Source organism: Hyla sarda, chromosome 5, assembly GCF_029499605.1.
Source record: "Hyla sarda isolate aHylSar1 chromosome 5, aHylSar1.hap1, whole genome shotgun sequence".
Classification (NCBI taxonomy): Eukaryota; Metazoa; Chordata; class Amphibia; order Anura; family Hylidae; genus Hyla; species Hyla sarda.
In genome coordinates this window covers 15958909-15981824 of record NC_079193.1, presented here as the reverse complement: position 1 = coordinate 15981824, position 22916 = coordinate 15958909, and the positions used below count along the sequence as shown (strand labels likewise).

Here is a 22916-nt window from a genome sequence, read left to right as displayed (position 1 = left end):
TATGATACAGAGAAGGGGGAGCCCCATATGATACAGAGAAGGGGGAGCCCCATGTGATACAGAGAAGGGGGAGCCCCACATGATATAGAGAAGGGGGAGCCCCATATGATATAGAGAAGGGGGAGCCCCATATGATATAGAGAAGGGGGAGCCCCATATAATACAGAGAAGGGGGAGCCCAATATGATATAGAGAAGGGGAGCCCCATATAATACAGAGAAGGGGGAGCCCCATATGATACAGAGAAGGGGGAGCCCCATATGATACAGAGAAGGGGGAGCCCCACATGATATAGAGAAGGGGGAGCCCCATATGATATAGAGAAGGGGGAGCCCCATATGATATAGAGAAGGGGGAGCCCCATATAATACAGAGAAGGGGGAGCCCCATATGATACAGAGAAGGGGGAGCCCCATATAATACAGAGAAGGGGGAGCCCCATATGATATAGAGAAGGGGGAGCCCCATGTGATACAGAGAAGGGGGAACCCCATATGATACAGAGAAGGGGGAGCCCCATATAATACAGAGAAGGGGGAGCCCCATATGATACAGAGAAGGGGGAGCCCCATATAATACAGAGAAGGGGGAGCCTCATATCATACAGAGAAGGGGGAGCCCCATATGACACAGAGAAGGGGGAGCCCCATATGATACAGAGAAGGGGGTGCCCCATATGATACAGAGAAGGGGGAGCCCCATATGATACAGAGAAGGGGGAGCCCCATATAATACAGAGAAGGGGGAGCCCCATATGATACAGAGAAGGGGGAGCCCCATATGATACAGAGAAGGGGGAGCCCCATATGATACAGAGAAGGGGGAGCCCCATATAATACAGAGAAGGGGGAGCCTCATATCATACAGAGAAGGGGGAGCCCCATATGACACAGAGAAGGGGGAGCCCCATATGATACAGAGAAGGTGGAGCCCCATGTGATACAGAGAAGGGGGAGCCCCACATGATATAGAGAAGGAGGAGCCCCATATGATATAGAGAAGGGGGAGCCCCATATGATATAGAGAAGGGGGAGCCCCATATAATACAGAGAAGGGGGAGCCCCATATGATACAGAGAAGGGGGAGCCCCATATAATACAAAGAAGGGGGAGCCCCATATGATATAGAGAAGGGGGAGCCCCATATGATACAGAGAAGGGGGAACCCCATATGATACAGAGAAGGGGGAGCCCCATATAATACAGAGAAGGGGGAGCCCCATATGATACAGAGAAGGGGGAGCCCCATATAATACAGAGAAGGGGGAGCCTCATATCATACAGAGAAGGGGGAGCCCCATATGACACAGAGAAGGGGGAGCCCCATATGATACAGAGAAGGGGGAGCCCCATATGATACAGAGAAGGGGGAGCCCCATATGATACAGAGAAGGGGGAACCCCATATAATACAGAGAAGGGGGAGCCCCATATGATACAGAGAAGGGGGAGCCCCATGTGACACAGAGAAGGGGAGCCCCATATGATACAGAGAAGGGGTTAGCCCCATATCATACAGAGAAGGGGGAACCCCATATGATACAGAGAAGGGGGAGCCCCATATAATACAGAGAAGGGGGAGCCTCATATCATACAGAGAAAGGGGAGCCCCATATGATACAGAGAAGGGGGAGCCCCATATAATACAGAGAAGGGGGAGCCCCATATGATATAGAGAAGGGGGAGCCCCATATGATACAGAGAAGGGGAGCCCCATATGATAGAGAAGGGGTAGCCCCATATGATACAGAGAAGGGGGAGTCCCATGTGATATAGAGAAGGGGGAGCCCCATATAATACAGAGAAGGGGGAGCCCCATATGATACAGAGAAGGGGGAGCCCCATATAATATAGAGAAGGGGGAGCCCCATATGATACAGAGAAGGGGGGACCCCATGTGATACAGAGAAGGGGGAGCTCCATGTGATACAGAGAAGGGGGAGCCCCATATAATATAGAGAAGGGGGAGCCCCATATGATACAGAGAAGGGGGAGCCCCATATGATACAGAGAAGGGGGAGCCCCATATGATACAGAGAAGGGGGAGCCCCATATGATACAGAGAAGGGGGAGCCCCATATAATACAGAGAAGGGGGAGCCCCATATAATACAGAGAAGGGGGAGTCCCATATGATAAAGAGAAGGGGGAGCCCCATATAATACAGAGAAGGGGGAGCCCCATATGATACAGAGAAAGGGGAGCCCCATATGATACAGAGAAGGGGGAGCCCCATATAATACAGAGAAGGGGGAGCCCCATATAATACAGAGAAGGGGGAGCCCCATATGATACAGAGAAGGGGGAGCCCCATATGATACAGAGAAGGGGAGCCCCATATGATACAGAGAAGGGGGAGCCCCATATGAAACAGAGAAGGGGAGCCCCATATAATACAGAGAAGGGGAGCCCCATATGATACAGAGAAGTGGGAGCCCCATATGATACAGAGAAGGGGGAGCCCCATATGTTTATAGAAGGGAGAGCCCCATATAATGCAGAGAAGGGGGAGCCCCATGTGATACAGAGAAGGGGGAGCCCCATATAATGCAGAGAAGGGGGAGCCCCATGTGATACAGAGAAGGGGGTGCCCCATATGAAACAGTGAAGGGGGAGCCCCATATGATACAGAGAAGGGGGAGACCCATATGATACAGAAAAGGGGGAGCCCCATTTGATACAGAGAAGGGGGAGCCCCATATGATACAGAGAAGGGGGAGCCCCATATGATACAGAGAAGGGGGAGACCCATATGATACAGAAAAGGGGGAGCCCCATATGATACAGAGAAGGGGAGCCCCATATGATACAGAGAAGGGGGAGACCCATATGATACAGAAAAGGGGGAGCCCCATATATTACAGAGAAGGGGGAGCCCCATATAATACAGAGAAGGGGGAGCCCCATATAATACAGAGAAGGGGGAGCCCCATATGATACAGAGAAGGGGGAGCCCCATATGATACAGAGAAGGGGGAGCCCCATATGATACAGAGAAGGGGGAGCCCCATATAATACAGAGAAGGGGAAGCCCCATGATACAGAGAAGGGGGAGCCCCATATGATACAGAGAAGGGGTAGCCCCATATGATACAGAGAAGGGGGAGCCCCATATAACACAGAGAAGGGGGAGCCCCATATAATACAGAGAAGGGGGAGCCCCATATAATACAGAGAAGGGGGAGCCCCATATCATACAGAGAAGGGGGAGCCCCATATAATATAGAGAAGGGGGAGCCCCATATGATATAGAGAAGGGGAGCCCCATATGATACAGAGAAGGGGGAGCCCCATATAATACAGAGAAGGGGGAGCCCCATATGATATAGAGAAGGGGGAGCCCCATATGATACAGAGAAGGGGGAGCCCCATATGATAGAGAAGGGGGAGCCCCATATGATACAGAGAAGGGGGAGTCCCATGTGATATAGAGAAGGGGGAGCCCCATATAATACAGAGAAGGGGGAGTCCCATATGATACAGAGAAGGGGGAGCCCCATATGATACAGAGAAGGGGGAGCCCCATTTATTACAGAGAAGGGGGAGCCCCATATAATACAGAGAAGGGGGAGCCCCATATAATACAGAGAAGGGGGAGCCCCATATGATACAGAGAAGGGGGAGCCCCATATGATACAGAGAAGGGGGAGCCCCATATGATACAGAGAAGGGGGAGCCCCATATAATACAGAGAAGGGGAAGCCCCATGATACAGAGAAGGGGGAACCCCATATGATACAGAGAAGGGGGAGCCCCATATGATACAGAGAAGGGGGAGCCCCATATGATACAGAGAAGGGGGAGCCCCATATGATACAGAGAAGGGGGAGCCCCATGTGATACAGAGAAGGGGGAGCCCCACATGATATAGAGAAGGGGGAGCCCCATATGATATAGAGAAGGGGGAGCCCCATATGATATAGAGAAGGGGGAGCCCCATATAATACAGAGAAGGGGGAGCCCAATATGATATAGAGAAGGGGAGCCCCATATAATACAGAGAAGGGGGAGCCCCATATGATACAGAGAAGGGGGAGCCCCATATGATACAGAGAAGGGGGAGCCCCACATGATATAGAGAAGGGGGAGCCCCATATGATATAGAGAAGGGGGAGCCCCATATGATATAGATAAGGGGGAGCCCCATATAATACAGAGAAGGGGGAGCCCCATATGATACAGAGAAGGGGGAGCCCCATATAATACAGAGAAGGGGGAGCCCCATATGATATAGAGAAGGGGGAGCCCCATGTGATACAGAGAAGGGGGAACCCCATATGATACAGAGAAGGGGGAGCCCCATATAATACAGAGAAGGGGGAGCCCCATATGATACAGAGAAGGGGGAGCCCCATATAATACAGAGAAGGGGGAGCCTCATATCATACAGAGAAGGGGGAGCCCCATATGACACAGAGAAGGGGGAGCCCCATATGATACAGAGAAGGGGGTGCCCCATATGATACAGAGAAGGGGGAGCCCCATATGATACAGAGAAGGGGGAGCCCCATATAATACAGAGAAGGGGGAGCCCCATATGATACAGAGAAGGGGGAGCCCCATATGATACAGAGAAGGGGGAGCCCCATATAATACAGAGAAGGGGGAGCCCCATGATACAGAAAAGGGGGAACCCCATATGATACAGAGAAGGGGGAGCCCCATATGATACAGAGAAGGTGGAGCCCCATGTGATACAGAGAAGGGGGAGCCCCACATGATATAGAGAAGGAGGAGCCCCATATGATATAGAGAAGGGGGAGCCCCATATGATATAGAGAAGGGGGAGCCCCATATAATACAGAGAAGGGGGAGCCCCATATGATACAGAGAAGGGGGAGCCCCATATAATACAAAGAAGGGGGAGCCCCATATGATATAGAGAAGGGGGAGCCCCATATGATACAGAGAAGGGGGAACCCCATATGATACAGAGAAGGGGGAGCCCCATATAATACAGAGAAGGGGGAGCCCCATATGATACAGAGAAGGGGGAGCCCCATATAATACAGAGAAGGGGGAGCCTCATATCATACAGAGAAGGGGGAGCCCCATATGACACAGAGAAGGGGGAGCCCCATATGATACAGAGAAGGGGGAGCCCCATATGATACAGAGAAGGGGGAGCCCCATATGATACAGAGAAGGGGGAACCCCATATAATACAGAGAAGGGGGAGCCCCATATGATACAGAGAAGGGGGAGCCCCATGTGACACAGAGAAGGGGAGCCCCATATGATACAGAGAAGGGGTTAGCCCCATATCATACAGAGAAGGGGGAACCCCATATGATACAGAGAAGGGGGAGCCCCATATAATACAGAGAAGGGGGAGCCTCATATCATACAGAGAAAGGGGAGCCCCATATGATACAGAGAAGGGGGAGCCCCATATAATACAGAGAAGGGGGAGCCCCATATGATATAGAGAAGGGGGAGCCCCATATGATACAGAGAAGGGGAGCCCCATATGATAGAGAAGGGGTAGCCCCATATGATACAGAGAAGGGGGAGTCCCATGTGATATAGAGAAGGGGGAGCCCCATATAATACAGAGAAGGGGGAGCCCCATATGATACAGAGAAGGGGGAGCCCCATATAATATAGAGAAGGGGGAGCCCCATATGATACAGAGAAGGGGGGACCCCATGTGATACAGAGAAGGGGGAGCTCCATGTGATACAGAGAAGGGGGAGCCCCATATAATATAGAGAAGGGGGAGCCCCATATGATACAGAGAAGGGGGAGCCCCATATGATACAGAGAAGGGGGAGCCCCATATGATACAGAGAAGGGGGAGCCCCATATGATACAGAGAAGGGGGAGCCCCATATAATACAGAGAAGGGGGAGCCCCATATAATACAGAGAAGGGGGAGTCCCATATGATAAAGAGAAGGGGGAGCCCCATATAATACAGAGAAGGGGGAGCCCCATATGATACAGAGAAAGGGGAGCCCCATATGATACAGAGAAGGGGGAGCCCCATATAATACAGAGAAGGGGGAGCCCCATATAATACAGAGAAGGGGGAGCCCCATATGATACAGAGAAGGGGGAGCCCCATATGATACAGAGAAGGGGAGCCCCATATGATACAGAGAAGGGGGAGCCCCATATGAAACAGAGAAGGGGAGCCCCATATAATACAGAGAAGGGGAGCCCCATATGATACAGAGAAGTGGGAGCCCCATATGATACAGAGAAGGGGGAGCCCCATATGTTTATAGAAGGGAGAGCCCCATATAATGCAGAGAAGGGGGAGCCCCATGTGATACAGAGAAGGGGGAGCCCCATATAATGCAGAGAAGGGGGAGCCCCATGTGATACAGAGAAGGGGGTGCCCCATATGAAACAGTGAAGGGGGAGCCCCATATGATACAGAGAAGGGGGAGACCCATATGATACAGAAAAGGGGGAGACCCATTTGATACAGAGAAGGGGGAGCCCCATATGATACAGAGAAGGGGGAGCCCCATATGATACAGAGAAGGGGGAGACCCATATGATACAGAAAAGGGGGAGCCCCATATGATACAGAGAAGGGGAGCCCCATATGATACAGAGAAGGGGGAGACCCATATGATACAGAAAAGGGGGAGCCCCATATAATACAGAGAAGGGGGAGCCCCATATGACACAGAGAAGGGAGAGCCCCATATGATACAGAGAAGGGGGAGCCCCATATGATACAGAGAAGGGGGAGCCCCATATGATACAGAGAAGGGGGAACCCCATATAATACAGAGAAGGGGGAGCCCCATATGATACAGAGAAGGGGGAGCCCCATGTGACACAGAGAAGGGGAGCCCCATATGATACAGAGAAGGGGGAGCCCCATATCATACAGAGAAGGGGGAACCCCATATGATACAGAGAAGGGGGAGCCCCATATAATACAGAGAAGGGGGAGCCCCATATCATACAGAGAAGGGGGAGCCCCATATAATATAGAGAAGGGGGAGCCCCATATGATATAGAGAAGGGGAGCCCCATATGATACAGAGAAGGGGGAGCCCCATGTGATACAGAGAAGGGGGAGCCCCACATGATATAGAGAAGGAGGAGCCCCATATGATATAGAGAAGGGGGAGCCCCATATGATATAGAGAAGGGGGAGCCCCATATAATACAGAGAAGGGGGAGCCCCATATGATACAGAGAAGGGGGAGCCCCATATAATACAAAGAAGGGGGAGCCCCATATGATATAGAGAAGGGGGAGCCCCATATGATACAGAGAAGGGGGAGCCCCATATGATAGAGAAGGGGGAGCCCCATATGATACAGAGAAGGGGGAGTCCCATGTGATATAGAGAAGGGGGAGCCCCATATAATACAGAGAAGGGGGAGCCCCATATGATACAGAGAAGGGGGAGCCCCATATAATATAGAGAAGGGGGAGCCCCATATGATACAGAGAAGGGGGGACCCCATGTGATACAGAGAAGGGGGAGCTCCATGTGATACAGAGAAGGGGGAGCCCCATATAATATAGAGAAGGGGGAGCCCCATATGATACAGAGAAGGGGGAGCCCCATATGATACAGAGAAGGGTGAGCCCCATATGATACAGAGAAGGGGGAGCCCCATATGATACAGAGAAGGGGGAGCCCCATATAATACAGAGAAGGGGGAGCCCCATATAATACAGAGAAGGGGGAGCCCCATATGATAAAGAGAAGGGGGAGCCCCATATAATACAGAGAAGGGGGAGCCCCATATGATACAGAGAAGGGGGAGCCCCATATGATACAGAGAAGGGGGAGCCCCATATAATACAGAGAAGGGGGAGCCCCATATAATACAGAGAAGGGGGAGCCCCATATGATACAGAGAAGGGGGAGCCCCATATGATACAGAGAAGGGGAGCCCCATATGATACAGAGAAGGGGGAGCCCCATATGAAACAGAGAAGGAAAGCCCCATATAATACAGAGAAGGGGAGCCCCATATGATACAGAGAAGTGGGAGCCCCATATGATACAGAGAAGGGGGAGCCCCATATGTTATAGAAGGGAGAGCCCCATATGATACAGAGAAGGGGGAGCCCCATATAATGCAGAGAAGGGGGAGCCCCATGTGATACAGAGAAGGGGGTGCCCCATATGATACAGAGAAGGGGGAGCCCCATATGATACAGAGAAGGGGGAGACCCATATGATACAGAAAAGGGGGAGCCCCATTTGATACAGAGAAGGGGGAGCCCCATATGATACAGAGAAGGGGGAGCCCCATATGATACAGAGAAGGGGGAGACCCATATGATACAGAAAAGGGGGAGCCCCATATGATACAGAGAAGGGGAGCCCCATATGATACAGAGAAGGGGGAGACCCATATGATACAGAAAAGGGGGAGCCCCATATAATACAGAGAAGGGGGAGCCCCATATGATACAGAGAAGGGGAGCCCCATATGATACAGAGAAGGGGGAGCCCCATATAATACAGAGAAGGGGGAGCCCCATATGATACAGAGAAGGGGGAGCCCCATATCATACAGAGAAGGGTGAGCCCCATATGAGGATTGATAATGTCTCTTATTCTAATGATAATGTCTCTTATATTAATGATAATCTCTCTTATATTAATGATAATGTCTCTTATATTAATGTTAATGTCCCTAATATTAATGATAATGTCTCTTATATTAATGATAATGTCTCTTATATTAATGATAATGTCCCTTATATTAATGATGATGTCTCTTATATTAATGATAATGTCTCTTATATTAATGATGATGTCTCTTATATTAATGATAATGTCCCTTATATTAATGATAATGTCTCTTATATTAATGATAATGTCTCTTATATTAATGATAATCTCTCTTATATTAATAATAATGTCTCTTATATTAATGATAATGTCTCTTATATTAATGATATTGTCTCTTATATTAATGATGATGTCTCTTATATTAATGATAATGTCTCTTATATTAATGATATTGTCTCTTATATTAATGATAATGTCTCTTATATTAATGATAATCTCTCTTATATTAATGATAATGTCTCTTATATTAATGATAATGTCTCTTATATTAATGATGATGTCTCTTATATTAATGATAATGTCTCTTATATTAATAATAATGTCTCTTATTTTAATGATAATGTCTCTTATATTAATGATAATGTCTCTTATATTAATGATGATGTCTCTTATACTAATGATGATGTCTCTTATATTAATGATGATGTCTCTTATATTAATGATAATGTCTCTTCCCTCCTGTAGTATCAGACTGGTTTCCCTGATTTTGCTACAAGTTACTCCCGGGATCCATTTAACCTCAAGTTTAAAGCCCAAGTTCTGAATTCCTGTAAGTATTGTCATGTATACGGTATATATATACAGATAACACGAATCGGAGGTCACCACACCCCCTCCATATAGTTCTATGGGAGAGACGAAGATTGCTGAACGGCTCTCCCACAGAACTATATGGAGGGGGCGTGGCGGCCTCTGCTTCAGGCGGGGGTAGTGGCACGCTCCTGTGCTAGCGTACCGGGGCTCCAAACAGGAGATCGCGAGGGGCCCTAGCGCTCGGACCCTCCGCAATCTAAAACTTATCCCCTATCCTTCCGATGGGGATAAGTTTTTGAGCATGAGACTTGTCCTTTAAGGACAATGGACATAAATGTATGTCCTGATGCGCTGGGACTTCTCGCACCAGGATGTACATTTACATCATATACATGACGCCAGTACCTGGGCCAGTGATCTACTGGTAATGGCGGACATGAGCAATCGCGCTGATGTCCACCATTATTTCCCCCCCTGATGCCGTGAATAATACCAGTCACGGGGTCTGTAGCAATGCAGCACTTTAAATGGCTGATCTGATCATCCATAGCACGGCTGTGGGGATCCAATCATCCAAGATGGCGGACGAAGGTTCCCTCACCTGCCTCCATCGCTCTCCTGGGGTCTTCTCCTCTGGTCTGACATCGAGCAGACCAGAGAAGAAGATTTCCGGTAATACTGATCAGTGCTATGCCTATGCAGAGCACTGAACAGTATTAGGAATCTGATGATTGCTATAGATAGTTCCCTATGGGGAAGAATGTAAAAAAAACAAATATGTAAAAAAAAGATTTAAAAATTTGAAAAAGCCCCTCCCCCAATAAAAAATGAAAATCACCCCTTTTCCCTATTTTATTCATAAGTGTAAAAAAAAATTAAAAATGATTGCCATTCACGTAAATGTCTGAACTATCAAAATATAATTGTCACGAACCGGCAGCACAGATAGTGGATCCTCCGGACCAGAGAGGCGATAACGCGGGTTGTACTGGAGGACCGGTTCTAAGCAGTTACTGGTCTTCACCAGAGCCCGCCGCAAAGCGGGATGGATTTGCTGCGGCGGTAACTACCAGGTCGTATCCCTCAGTAACAACTCGACCTCTCTGGCAGCTGATATAGCGTGGTACACAGGGAGTAGGCAAGAGCGTAGTCAGACGTAGCAGAGGTCAGGGCAGGCGACAAGGGTTCACAGGCGAGTATACGGTAGCAACGGGTTCAGCAACTGGCAAAGGCAATAACACAGTAGGGAACGCTTTCTCAGAGGCACAAGGCACGAAGATCCAGCAAGGCAGGAAGGGGGAGGCGGTTTATATAAGGAGGACACAGTAGGAGGTGAGGAACCAGTGCACCAATTACCGGTGCGCTGGCCCTTTAAAATTGCTGAAGCCGGCGCACGCCCTAGAGAGCGGAGCCACGCGCGCCGGGATGCAGGAGCGCAGGGAGCAGTGCACCGAGAGCCAGGTGAGCCGGGCAGGGACGCGGCGTGAACGGGGACCAGCCGCCACGCCAGCCACGTCTCTGAAGCCGAGGAACCCGCGCTCTCGGTCAGCGCGACTGACCAAGAGACACCGGGACTGAGGACTGAGGCAGCGGGCGCTCCGGTCCGGAGGCGATGACCGGAGCGCTCGCTGTGACAATAATGTTAATAATTCCATACAATGAATGGCGTAAACATTAAAAAAAAAAAGTTCAAAGCTGCTGCTTTTTTGATACATCACATCCCAGAAAATTATAATAAATAGTGATAAAAAAGCTAAATTTATGTAAAAGTGGTAGCGATAAAAACTACAGATCAAAGCGCAAAAAATGAGCCATCATAGAGCCGCGAATACAGAAAAATGAGAGAGCTAGAGGGGTCAGAATAGGGCTTAAAACATACTTATTTTGTTTAAAAAGTTGGATTTTTTTTTAAAGCTGTACAAGGATAGTAAAGCGAGTAAATACGGGGATCATTTTAATCGTATTGACCCACAGAATAAATAGAACCTGTCATTTTACTGTAAAGTGTACAGCGTAAAAACAAAACCCTACAAAAGTGGCAAAATTGCAACTTTTCAATTTCCCCACAAAATAATAATTTTTTTGGTTGCGCCGTTTTATTTTATGGTAATTTTATGGTGCCCTTAAAAAGTACAATTGGTCACGCAAAAAACAAGCCCTCATATGGGTCTGTGGATGGAAAAAGAAAAAAGAAAAAACGCAAAAATGAAACTGGCTGTGTCCTTAAAGAGGTACTACAGTGGTAAACAATTCAAAAAATCTTAACCCTTCCAGTACTTATCAGCTGCTGTATGCTCCACAAGAAGTTGTGTGATTCTTTCCAGTCTGACCACCGTGCTCTCTGCTGCCACCTCTCAGGAAATGTCAGGAACTGTATGAACAAATCCCCATAGCAAACCTCTCCTGCTCTGGACAGTTCCTGAAATGGACAAAGGAGGCAGCAGAGAGCACTGTGGTCAGACTGGAAAGAAGTACACAACTTCCTCTGGGGCATACAGCAGCTCATAAGTACTGGAAGGGTTAAGATTTTTTAAATAGAATTCATTTACTAATCTGTATAACATTCTGGCACCAGTTCATAAGAAAAAAAATAAAAAATTCCATCGGTAAAAAAAACCCTTTAAGGAGTTAAAGGGGTACTCCGCTGAGAACAGTTTGTTCCAAATGCTGGAGCCTGCATCGGGAGCTCGTGACATCATAGCCCCATCCCTTCATGACGTCACGCCCCACCCACTCAATGCAAGTCTATGGAAGGGGGAGTGACAGCCATCACGCCCCCTTCCATAGACTTGCATTGAATGGGGCGGGGCTATGATGTCACCAGCTCACGGCATTGGCTCCAGCGTTCGGAACAGTTTGTTCCAAATGCTGGAGCCGACGCCGGGAGCTCGTGATGTCATAGCCCCGCCTCCTCAAGACACCACGCCCCGCCCCCTCAATGGAAGTCTATGGGAGGGGGCGTGATGGCCATCACGCCCCCTCCCATACACTTGCATTGCGGGGGCGGGATGTGATGTCATGAGGGGGCGGGGCTATGACGTCACAAGCTCCCGGCGCCGGCTCCAGTGTTCGGGACAGTGAGCAGCGGAGTACCCCTTTAACCTCTTCAGGACCCATGACGTATGCATACGCCATCACACCCTGGGTCTTAAGGACCCATGACGTATGCATACGTCATGTCTTTTCCTGGTCTCCGCCGCTCACCCGGCGGAGATCGGAAGCGGATCCCTGCTGAAATCCTTCAGCAGGGATCCAGGGCAAACGCCGAGGGGGGCCATGTATGCCCCCCATGTCGGCGATTGCCGCAAATCGCAAGGGAAATCGCCCTTGCGATCTGCGGCGATACCGGGCTGATCGGGTCTCTGGGACCCGACCGCCCGGTAATTTCGCATGATCCCGGTTGTCACAGACAGCCAGGACCATGCTGGAGCCTAGGAGCGAGGTGGCAAGCCGGCCACCTCCTCCTATACCCTGCGATCTGTCGGTTAGTTAACCGACCAATCGCAGGAGGGGGGGGCGGTTACTTCCTCCCGTCCTGCCCGGCCCCTTGAAGTCCGGAGAGGATGGGAGGAAGACCGGAGGATGCGGCGGGTGACGGGGGAGTGCTGGGGACCGGCCCCGGTACTTACCTCGTCCCTGAAGACCCGGATCCCGGCGGGGAAGATGGCGGCGGCGGCGACAGGTGAGTAGATCTTCAGCCGCGGTCGGGCCCTTTACAGCAATGCACGTCGTCGTAAAGCGACATGCATTGCTGTATTGGGACCCTATATACTACAACTCCCAGCATGCCCAGACAGCCCTTGGCGTCTGGGCATGCTGGGAGTTGCAGTTTTGCAACATCTGGAGGTCCACAGTTTGGAGACCACTGTGCCCTTCCAGATGTTGCAAAACTACACATCCTCAGCATGTCCTTACTGTCCAGGCATGCTGGGAGTTGTAGTTCTGTAACATCTGGCCCTTCAGATGTTGCAGAACTACAACTCCCAGCATGCCTGGACAGTTTTGGCATACTGGGAGTTGTAGTTTTGCAACATCTGGAAGGGCACAGATTGGGAACCACTGTAGTAGTGGTCTGCAAACTGTAGTCCTCCAGATGTTGCAAACTACAACTCCAAGCATGCTGGGAGTTGTAGTTCGGCAACATCTGGCTCTAAAGATGTTGCCGAACTACTACTCCCAGCATGCCTGAGAATGTTTGGGAGTTGTGGTTTTGCAACAACAGGAGGCACACTGGTTGGGAAACATTGTCTGTTTCCTAACTCAGTGTTTCCCAACCCGTGTGCCTCCAGCTGTTGCAAAACTATAACTACCAGCATGCACTGATAGACTGTGCATGCTGGGAGTTGTAGTTTTGCAACAGCTGGAGGTCCCCCCCTTGTGAATGTACAGGGTACATTCACATGGGCAGGGGGCTTACAGTGAGTATCAGGCTGCAAGTTTGCGATGCAGCAAATTTTGCGCGGCAGCTCAAACTCGCAGTGGGAAAATCGCTGTAACCCCCCTGCCCATGTGACTGTACCCTAAAAACACTACACTACACTAATACAAAATAAAATAAAAAGTAAAAAACACTACATATACACATACCCCTACACAGCCCCCCTCCCTCCCCAATAAAAATGAAAAACGTCTGGTACGCCACTGTTTTCAAAATGGAGCCTCCAGCTGTTGCAAAACAACAACTCCCAGTATTGCCGGACAGCCGTTGACTGTCCAAGCATGCTGGGAGTTTTGCAACAGCTGGAGGCACCCTGTTTGGGAATCATTGGCGTAGAATACCCCTATGTCCACCCCAATGCAAATCCCTAATTCAGGCCTCAAATGCGCATGGCGCTCTCACTTCGGAGCCCTGTCGTATTTCAAGGCAACAGTTTAGGGTCACATACGGGGTATCGCCGTACTCGGGAGAAATTGCCTTACAAATTTTGGGGGGCTTTTTCTCCTTTCACCCCTTATGAAAAGGTGAAATTGGGGTCTACACCAGCATGTTAGTGTAAAAAAAAATTTTTTTTACACTAACATGCTGGTGTTGCCCTATACTTTTCATTTTGACAAGAGGTAAAAGGGAAAAAAGCCCACCACAATTTGTAATGCAACTTCTCCCGACTACGGAGATACCCCATATGTGGGCGCAAAGTGCTCTGGGGGCGCACAACAAGGCCCAGAAGGGAGAGTGCGCCATGTACATTTGAGGCGATTTTCACAGGGGTGGCTGATTGTTACAGCGGTTTTGACAAACGCAAAAAAAAACAAAAAAAAAACACATGTGACCCCATTTTGGAAACTACACCCCTCACGGAATGTAATGAGGGGTGCAGTGAGAATTTACACACCACTGGTGTCTGACAGATCTTTGGAACAGTGGGCTGCGCAAATTAAAAATTTTGTACAGCCCACTGTTCCAAAGATCTGACAGACACCAGTGGGGGGTAAATGCTCATTGTACCCCTTGTTACGTTCCTCAAGGGGTCTCGTTTCCAATGTGGTATGCCATGTGGGGGTTATTTTGCTGTCCTGGCACCATAGGGGCTTCCTAAATGCGACATGCCCCCGAGCAAAATTTGCTCTCAAAAAGCCAAATATGACTCCTTCTCTTCTGAGCATTGTAGTTCGCCCATAGTGCACTTCATGTCAACTTATGGGGTACCTCCATACTCAGAAGAGATGGGGTTACAAATTTTGGGGGCTATTTTCTGCTATTAACCCTTGCAAAAATGTGAAATTTGGGGGGAAGCACACATTTTATTGAAATTTTTTTACATTTTTTTACATATGCAAAAGTCGTGAAACACCTGTGGGGTATTAAGGCTCACTTTATTCCTTGTTACGTTCCTCAAGGAGTCTTGTTTCCAAAATGGTATGCCATGTGGGTATTTTTTGCTGTCCTGGCACCATAGGGGCTTCCTATATGGGACATGCCCCCCAAAAACCATTTCAGAAAAACGTACGCTCCAAAATCCCCTTGTTGCTCCTTCCCTTCTGAGCCCTCTACTGCGCCCGCTGAACACTTTACATAGACATATGAGGTATGTGCTTAGTCGAGAGAAATTGGGCTACAAATAGAAGTATACATTTTCTCCTTTTACCCCTTGTAAAAATTCAAAAATTGGGTCTACAAGAACATGCGAGTGTAAAAATGGAAATTGTGAATTTTCTCCTTCACTTTGCTGCTATTCCTGTGAAACACCTAAAGGGTTAAAATGTTGACTGAATGTCATTTTGAATATTTTGGGGGGTGCAGTTTTTATAATGGGGTCATTTGTGGGGTATTTCTAAGATGAAGACCCTTCAAATCCACTTGAAACCTGAACTGGTCCCTGAAAAATTGTGATTTTGGAAATTTTGTGAAAAATTGGAAAATTGCTGCTGAACTTTGAAGCCCTCTGGTGTCTTCCAAAAGTAAAAACTCGTCAATTTTATGATACAAACATAAAGTAGACATATTGTATATGTGAATAAAATAAAATAATATTTGGAATATCCATTTTCCTTACAAGCAGAGAGCTTCAAAGTTAGAAAAATGCTAAATTTTCAAATTTTTCATCAAATTTTGGGATTTTTCACCAAGAAAGGATGCAAGTTACCAAAAAATGTTACCACTAAGTTAAAGTAGAATATGTCACGAAAAAACTATCTCGGAATCAGAATGATAACTAAAAGCATTCCAGAGTTATTAATGTTTAAAGTGACAGTGGTCAGATGTGCAAAAAATGGCCGGGTCCTAAGGTGTAAAATGGCCTGGTCCTTAAGGCGTTAAACACTGATGGAGAAATTTCATATTTAATTAATGAAGCAAAACATAATTGCAATAAATGTTTGTAGTAATTGACATGTAGCAGTTTTATTACTTGTTATTCATTCTCTCCTGTCACCTATTTGTATTGTGGTAACGTTCGCTGTGGATCATGTGACTTAGTCGGTGACAGCTTCATCTTTTAGTATCAGTCAGTGTCTTCGTACTTGTGTAGTAGAGCTCATAGGTTGTGATATCAATGACTATTAATACACGAGGGTCCGGTGATTAGAAGAGACCACCCGAGACTAACCTGATAATTCTTCACCCAATATTCCAGCGTGTGACCTCCCCCCCCTAGAAGCCAAGAGGAGCACGGTGAGGGTGAAACGCTTCGTCTTACATAGGCCTGCCGACCCACAGTGGGACTCTCAGCTGATCCTGCCCCGGAGCCCCTGGCCGCCCAAGTCCGCGTCATATACTGTGAGTCCGCTTTAGGAATGTTCCGGAACCTTCTAAGATACATTGGGTATCCTTTCTTTTTCAAGACATTGTTTGAATATTTTTTCCATTCACTGACAGCAAACGGAAATTGATGAGACATAGATCCAATAGAAAGAACAATGGTTAAAGGGGTACTCCGCGATCTCCCTGCCGCACCTGGTGTTCCTTCAGAGCATCGGGTGCAGCACTGGAGGCTTGTGACGTCATGGCCGCACCCCCTCAATGCAAGTCTATGGGAGGGGGCGTGATGACCATCACGCCCCCTTCCATACACTCCCATACACTTGCATGTGGCCATGACATCAAGAGCGGGCACGGTCATGGCGTCACAAGCCTCCGCCCCGCATCACCAGTCATCCGGCACGGAGCAAAGTTTGCTCCGTGCACTGGATGTCTGGGGTGGCACAACCTAAATCGCCGGGGTCCCCAGCGGCGGGACACCCGCGATCAGACATCTTATCCCCTAGGGATAGGGGATAAGATGTCTAGGGGCGGAATACCCCTTTAATGAAAACCCTCAAAACTGAATTGTATCTTCAAAACTTCACTGAAGAAGAATGCCAAGTGAGCAGTAAAGACTGACATGATAAAGGGGTTATCCATGATTAAAAAAACATAGCAGTTTTTTTTTCCAAAAACAGCGCCACAACTGTCTTCAGGTTGTATGTGGAATTACAACTGTTTTTTTTTTGTTTGTTTGTTTTTTTACAAGGATTAGAAAAATACTGTTTCTTTCTTGCAAAAATAGCACCACCCCTGTCCATAGGTTGTGTCTGGTAGTGCAGCTCAGTTTCATTGAAGTGAATGGGATTGAGCTGCAGTACTATCCGTGACCTGTGGACAGGAGTGGTGCTGTTTTTGCAAGAAAGAAGCAGCGTTTTTCTAATTCTTGACAACCCCTTTAATGAAACTGCGCTGCAATACCACACACATGCTTAGAACAAGAGTGGCGCTGTTTCTGAAGGAAATCTTGGGTAGAGGGGGTATGGCTTCAAAACACTAACACAGTGCTGATTTATAACACATTCAGGATATGTAGAAAGCTGGGTGAAAAAACATATATAGCTACTGGATGAGCTGCTGGATGTGGTTGTTATATAGTATCTTTTGTCCACCTATAGTTCTGTCCCCTTGTCACCGCTCTGCAAGGCTGATCCTGAGCCTCCGCTACCTGGGAACTGGGGTAAATATCTGCGGAAGTGCCTCCACCGCACAGGGCATCTGGGGTATGAATGCAGGGTCCCATTGGGAAAATCTCTGAGAAAATAACATGACTGACACAAAGCTAACTTGATACTAACTTTGTATTGGTATAGAATAGCACAAAATAAGACAAATGTAATGTGTATATAGATCTCGCCCACCCACCCACAGCCCATTCTAATCTTCGCCCTAGCGGCCATTAGGTACCTTCAGTTGGTGCACATTGAACAGATGGGGCCCATACAAAGTCCTGCTCCACAGTATTACTTGGAATTGGCTGAAACTCTGAAATGTCCGCAACAGATCTCAAGGGTGTGAGTTGTGGGTGCCCTGGGACAGGGCAGAAGGGTTTCAGGTTTACCCTTATACATGTTTTAATTTAGGTCAGTCCAGCTTTAAAGGGGTTATCCAGGAAAAAACTTTTTTATATATATCAACTGGCTCCAGAAAGTTAAACAGATTTGTAAATTACTTCTATAAAAAAAAATCTTAATCCTTTCAGTACTTATGAGCTTCTGAAGTTAAGGTTGTTCTTTTCTGTCTAAGTGGTCTCTGATGACACGTGTCTCGGGATCCGCCCAGTTTAGAAGCAAATCCCCTTAGCAAACCTCTTCTAAACTGGGCGGTTCCCCAGACACGTGTCATCAGAGAGCACTTAGACAGAAAAGAACAACTCAACTTCCGAAGCTCATAAGTACTGAAAGGATTAAGATTTTTTAATAGAAGTCATTTACAAATCTACTTAATTTTCTTGAGCCAGTTGAGATATATATATATATATATATATATATATATATATATAAAATTCCTGGATAATCCCTATAAGTTCCCTTTACTGCTCACAGCAGCTTTCCTGCTAACTCTTTGAACCAGGACCCCTCACAGGCTGTCCATCTGTGTCCTCTCTCTCTCTCTCTCTCTCTCTGCTTGCTCTGCTGCAACTGAGAAATCCAAGATGGCCAAGAGCACATGTCCACAAAACTCCTACTTCCCCCAGCTTTAGTCACTGCTCAGTTAATTGGCTTGTGCAGTCCGCCATCTACTGAACACTTAATGTAATTGCAGGATAATACACAACAATAATCCCAGGGGGTTACACATGTATTTATTACAACTCCCATCATTCTATCTCTATTTCAGAGACACAGAAGACGCCGCGGTGTATACAGCGCATTCATGGATCGGGTGGAAGAAAAATTCACTGCCAGTAATCAAGTGGGTGTTGCATTTAAACAGGGTTATCCTTGACCAGAAAAACATGGCTGCCTTTTAAATATTCGAAACAGCGCCACATTTGTCCTCAAGTTGTGCACAGTATTACAACTTGGCTCCATTTAGTTCAATTGAACCATCAACAATTTGGGGACAGACAAACCCCTGGAAGGAGAATTTTAGGAGAATTTTTTTTGGATTCACTATTGTACAGATTAAAAATAAAGAAAGAAATAAAAAAAATAAAAAATAAAAGAATTTAATTATCCAGATATAAAAAGACATCATAGAATTTTATGATATAGGACAGTGGTCTCCAAACTGTGGACCTCCAGGTAAAGCAAAACTACAATACCCAGTATTCCCGGCTGTCCAGGCATGCTGGGAGATGTAGTGTTGCAACATCTGGATGTCCACGATTTGGAGACCACTGATGAAGGACAAAGACATTAGCTGCTTGTCCCCAGTGTTTCAAGAAGCCCCCACTTATCCTGTGCCATTTATAATAATAGGGTCTTTTGCTGCCTATAGGTGGCGTTGGAGAGACAGTTATTTTTTTTTTTCTCCAGAGGAGAGTTAATTTGCATTATTTACCCAGGAAGCATTGCCTGTAAGACTCCATATACCAAATGGATTTCTGCCAGGAGAACCAGTACCTTCCAAGATCTGCTTTTCATGCAGCCAACAAGGCACTGAACAATCTGAATAATCATATAGATCAATAGTACAAGCAAATATAAACTTTGTTATATATCTTATTAGACAAAAATGCTTCTTTCTCCTGTTATCAAGCTTCTTCCCTTAAAGGGGTATGCCGGCCTGGATCCCCCACAATCAGACATGTTATCCCCCTATCCTTTGGATAGGGGGATAACATGCCTGATCGCGGGGGATCCAGGCCGCCATACCCCTTTAAGGGAAGAAGCTTGATAACAGGAGAAAGAAGCATATCTAGGGATGAAATACCACTTATCTAGGGATGGAGTACCCCTTTAACCCCCCTTCCCTACTGCTCAAATCTTCTCTGAAAATCAGCTCAGCTTTCTCCTGTGCCTGCAGGACAAACAATACAAGTCTATGCAGGGGTGATGGGGGGGGGGGGGGGGGGGGGGAGCTCCACTTACCAGCTCTGGGAGAACTGCAAACTAGAGATGAAGCCTGCAGAGCAGACATCTGCTGATAAATGCAATGCTATATATATATATATATATATATATAGATATAGATATAGATATATACAGTTTTTGTTATTTATTATTGTATAGTCTGTTTTGTTTGTTTTTAATTTTTTTTTGTTTTGCTATTTATTATTGTATAGTTTATATAGACATATATAACATTTATAACATAATTTTTTATATTATTTTTATAGGAATGTAATTAATCCATTTGAAAGGGTTAAAAAGCCAATGAAGTGAAGATATATATATATATATATATATATACACACCGGACAATAGGGTATTTATTCCTCTCTATCCGTGAAATAAATTACAGGAAGGAAACTGAGAACAAATTAAAACTTTGCTCTGACAAAATCGATGTAAAATGTTTAAAATCTTTCATCATTTCTATGAACTTCCCTTCTGAATTTCCTCACATTTTCTTTCCGAAAAAGCTGAACTGGAAGCTCTGTTGCTCGCCCCCTCTTACCAGGGGGTGTGGTGGCTATACTGAGAGGTCACATGTCTGACAACGGGTGGAGATACAACCTGCTGACTGTTTCCAAGGGCAACCAGAAAGCGTGTGAAATAAGTTAATATTGTTACATTGTGGTTTGTATAATAATATACTAAATATATGGTGCATTATGGGAGATCCATGTGTTTACTCCTAGGCTCTATTCACATTGCAGGCAATTCTTCCTCCATCCGATGGGGGGGGGGTCGGGGGTCATAGTTCAGCTCTTCCTGGTTGAGTAGTTGCTCAGTACTACAATTCCCAGAATGCATTGCTTTCTCTCACAACCCTCCTAGCCAGCCTACTGCTCTCCCACGGCACTCCTGTTAGTTCCCTGCCCAGAGATCCTGCAGAACATCTCTTTTCACAGCAAACTATTGCACAATCAGTTAACTTGCAGCATCTACTGTAATCATTCTCATATCTATCCATCTATCTATCTCATATCTATCTATCTAGCTCATATCTATCTATCTATCTCATATCTATCTATCTATCTCATATCTATCTATCTATCTATCTATCTCATATCCATCTATCTATCTCATATCTATCTATCTATCTCATATCTATCTATCTCATATCTATCCATCTATCTATCTCATATCTATCTATCTATCTATCTCATATCTATCTCATATCCATCTATCTATCTCATATCTATTTATCTATCTCATATCTATCTATCTATCTCATATCTATCCATCTATCTATCTCATATCTATCCATCTATCTATCTCATATCTATCCATCTATCTATCTCATATCTATCTATCTATCTCATATCTATCCATCTCATATCTATCCATCTATCTATCTCATATCTATCTATCTATCTCATATCTATCTATCTCATATCTATCCATCTATCTATCTCATATCTATCTATCTATCTCATATCTATCCATCTATCTATCTATCTCATATCTATCTATCTATCTATCTATCTATCTCATATCTATCCATCTATCTATCTCATATCTATCTATCTATCTATCTATCTCATATCTATCTATCTATCTATCTATCTATCTATCTCATATCTATCTATCTACCTCATATCCATCTATCTATCTCATATCTATCTATCTATCTATCTATCTATCTATCTATCTCATATCTATCTCCTATCTATCTATCTCATATCTATCCATCTATCTATCTCATATCTATCTATCTATCTATCTATCTATCTATCTCATATCTATCTCCTATCTATGTATCTATCCATATCCAGGGCCGTTTGAAGGAATTTGGGGGCCCCAAGCAAAATAGACATGGAGGCCCCCCCCCCCCCCCCCCTTGATGTTCACGCACGTCACGCTCTAGGGCCGGCATCAGGACGTAGTAACGCCGGCCATTAAATTCTGGGAGTGCGACGTGAGTGAATGTCGATACGAGGCCCCCAAATTAAGTGCAGCAGAGTTCCCCCACATTAGGTGCAGCAGAGTTCCCCCCCCCTCCTCATTAGGTGCAGCAGAGTTCCCCCCACATTAGGCGCAGCAGTGTTCCCCCACATTAGGCGCAGCAATGTTCCCCACAGACATACAGCCTCCATCCATATACAGTGTATGGCTGGAGGCTGTATGCCTGTGTACTGCCCCACTTCAGGGCTCCGACCACCGCTCCTCCGGTACGGCCATAGCATTAGTTCCAGGACCGGAGAAGCGTTGGTCGGAACACCGAAGATGTCGTCCTGCTGGTCACTTACCAAGCTGGCCAGCGCACGTCTTCCTCCTCCTCGATGCTCCGGTCTTCTGCGCCTCCGTTGCTATGGGCGCACGCACGGGACGTCATCACCCGGCGGCCCCTGCATTTTTAAACTTAACCCAGGGCCACAGAGAGTTAACGGGGGCATCCCTGTGTCCCGAAAACATCTTTCGAGACATAGGAATGTCCTTAATAGTGATGGGGGGAATTGCCCCGTTGCTACAGGACCAGCTCGGGGCCCCAAGCAATTGCTTGGTTTGCCTGTAGCGACGGACCTTTCCATAGCATATCTATCTATATTATCTATCTATCCATCAATCCATCTCCTAATATTCTTTAGTGACGATATTCGCTCTCCGGTCTAATACAGTAAATAGTATAAGATCCTTCTTTAGACCACAAGCTGGAAGCAGAGAGGGATGAGATCACTGTCATGTGTTCTGTGGGGAAACAATAATTACGAATATTCGTAATTGCAAATATATAGTGCTATATTCGCCATATTCGCGAATATGCGAAATTCGCAATAAATATTCGAATTGCGAATATTCGCGCTCAACAC

The 22916-nt window shown here is 46.6% G+C and overlaps 1 protein-coding gene across 8 annotated transcripts in view; it reads left to right on the top strand.

Moving 5' to 3' along the window:
• LOC130272494 (uncharacterized) overlaps positions 1-20399 on the top strand; it is a 41141-nt gene extending 20742 nt beyond the window's left edge. For 7 of the 8 annotated variants that reach the window (XM_056518335.1, XM_056518342.1, XM_056518341.1 and 4 more), the window contains exons 4-7: positions 9244-9328; positions 16386-16528; positions 18893-18967; positions 20337-20399. In XM_056518335.1, coding sequence (XP_056374310.1) covers positions 9244-9328; positions 16386-16528; positions 18893-18967; positions 20337-20348 — 315 coding nt within the window. In that variant the 3' untranslated portion in view covers positions 20349-20399. Of the gene's footprint in view, positions 1-9243; positions 9329-16385; positions 16529-17955; positions 18065-18892; positions 18968-20336 lie in introns of those variants that run through there. The other variant, XM_056518343.1, reaches the window with a different exon arrangement.
• Positions 20400-22916: the final 2517 nt, after the last annotated feature.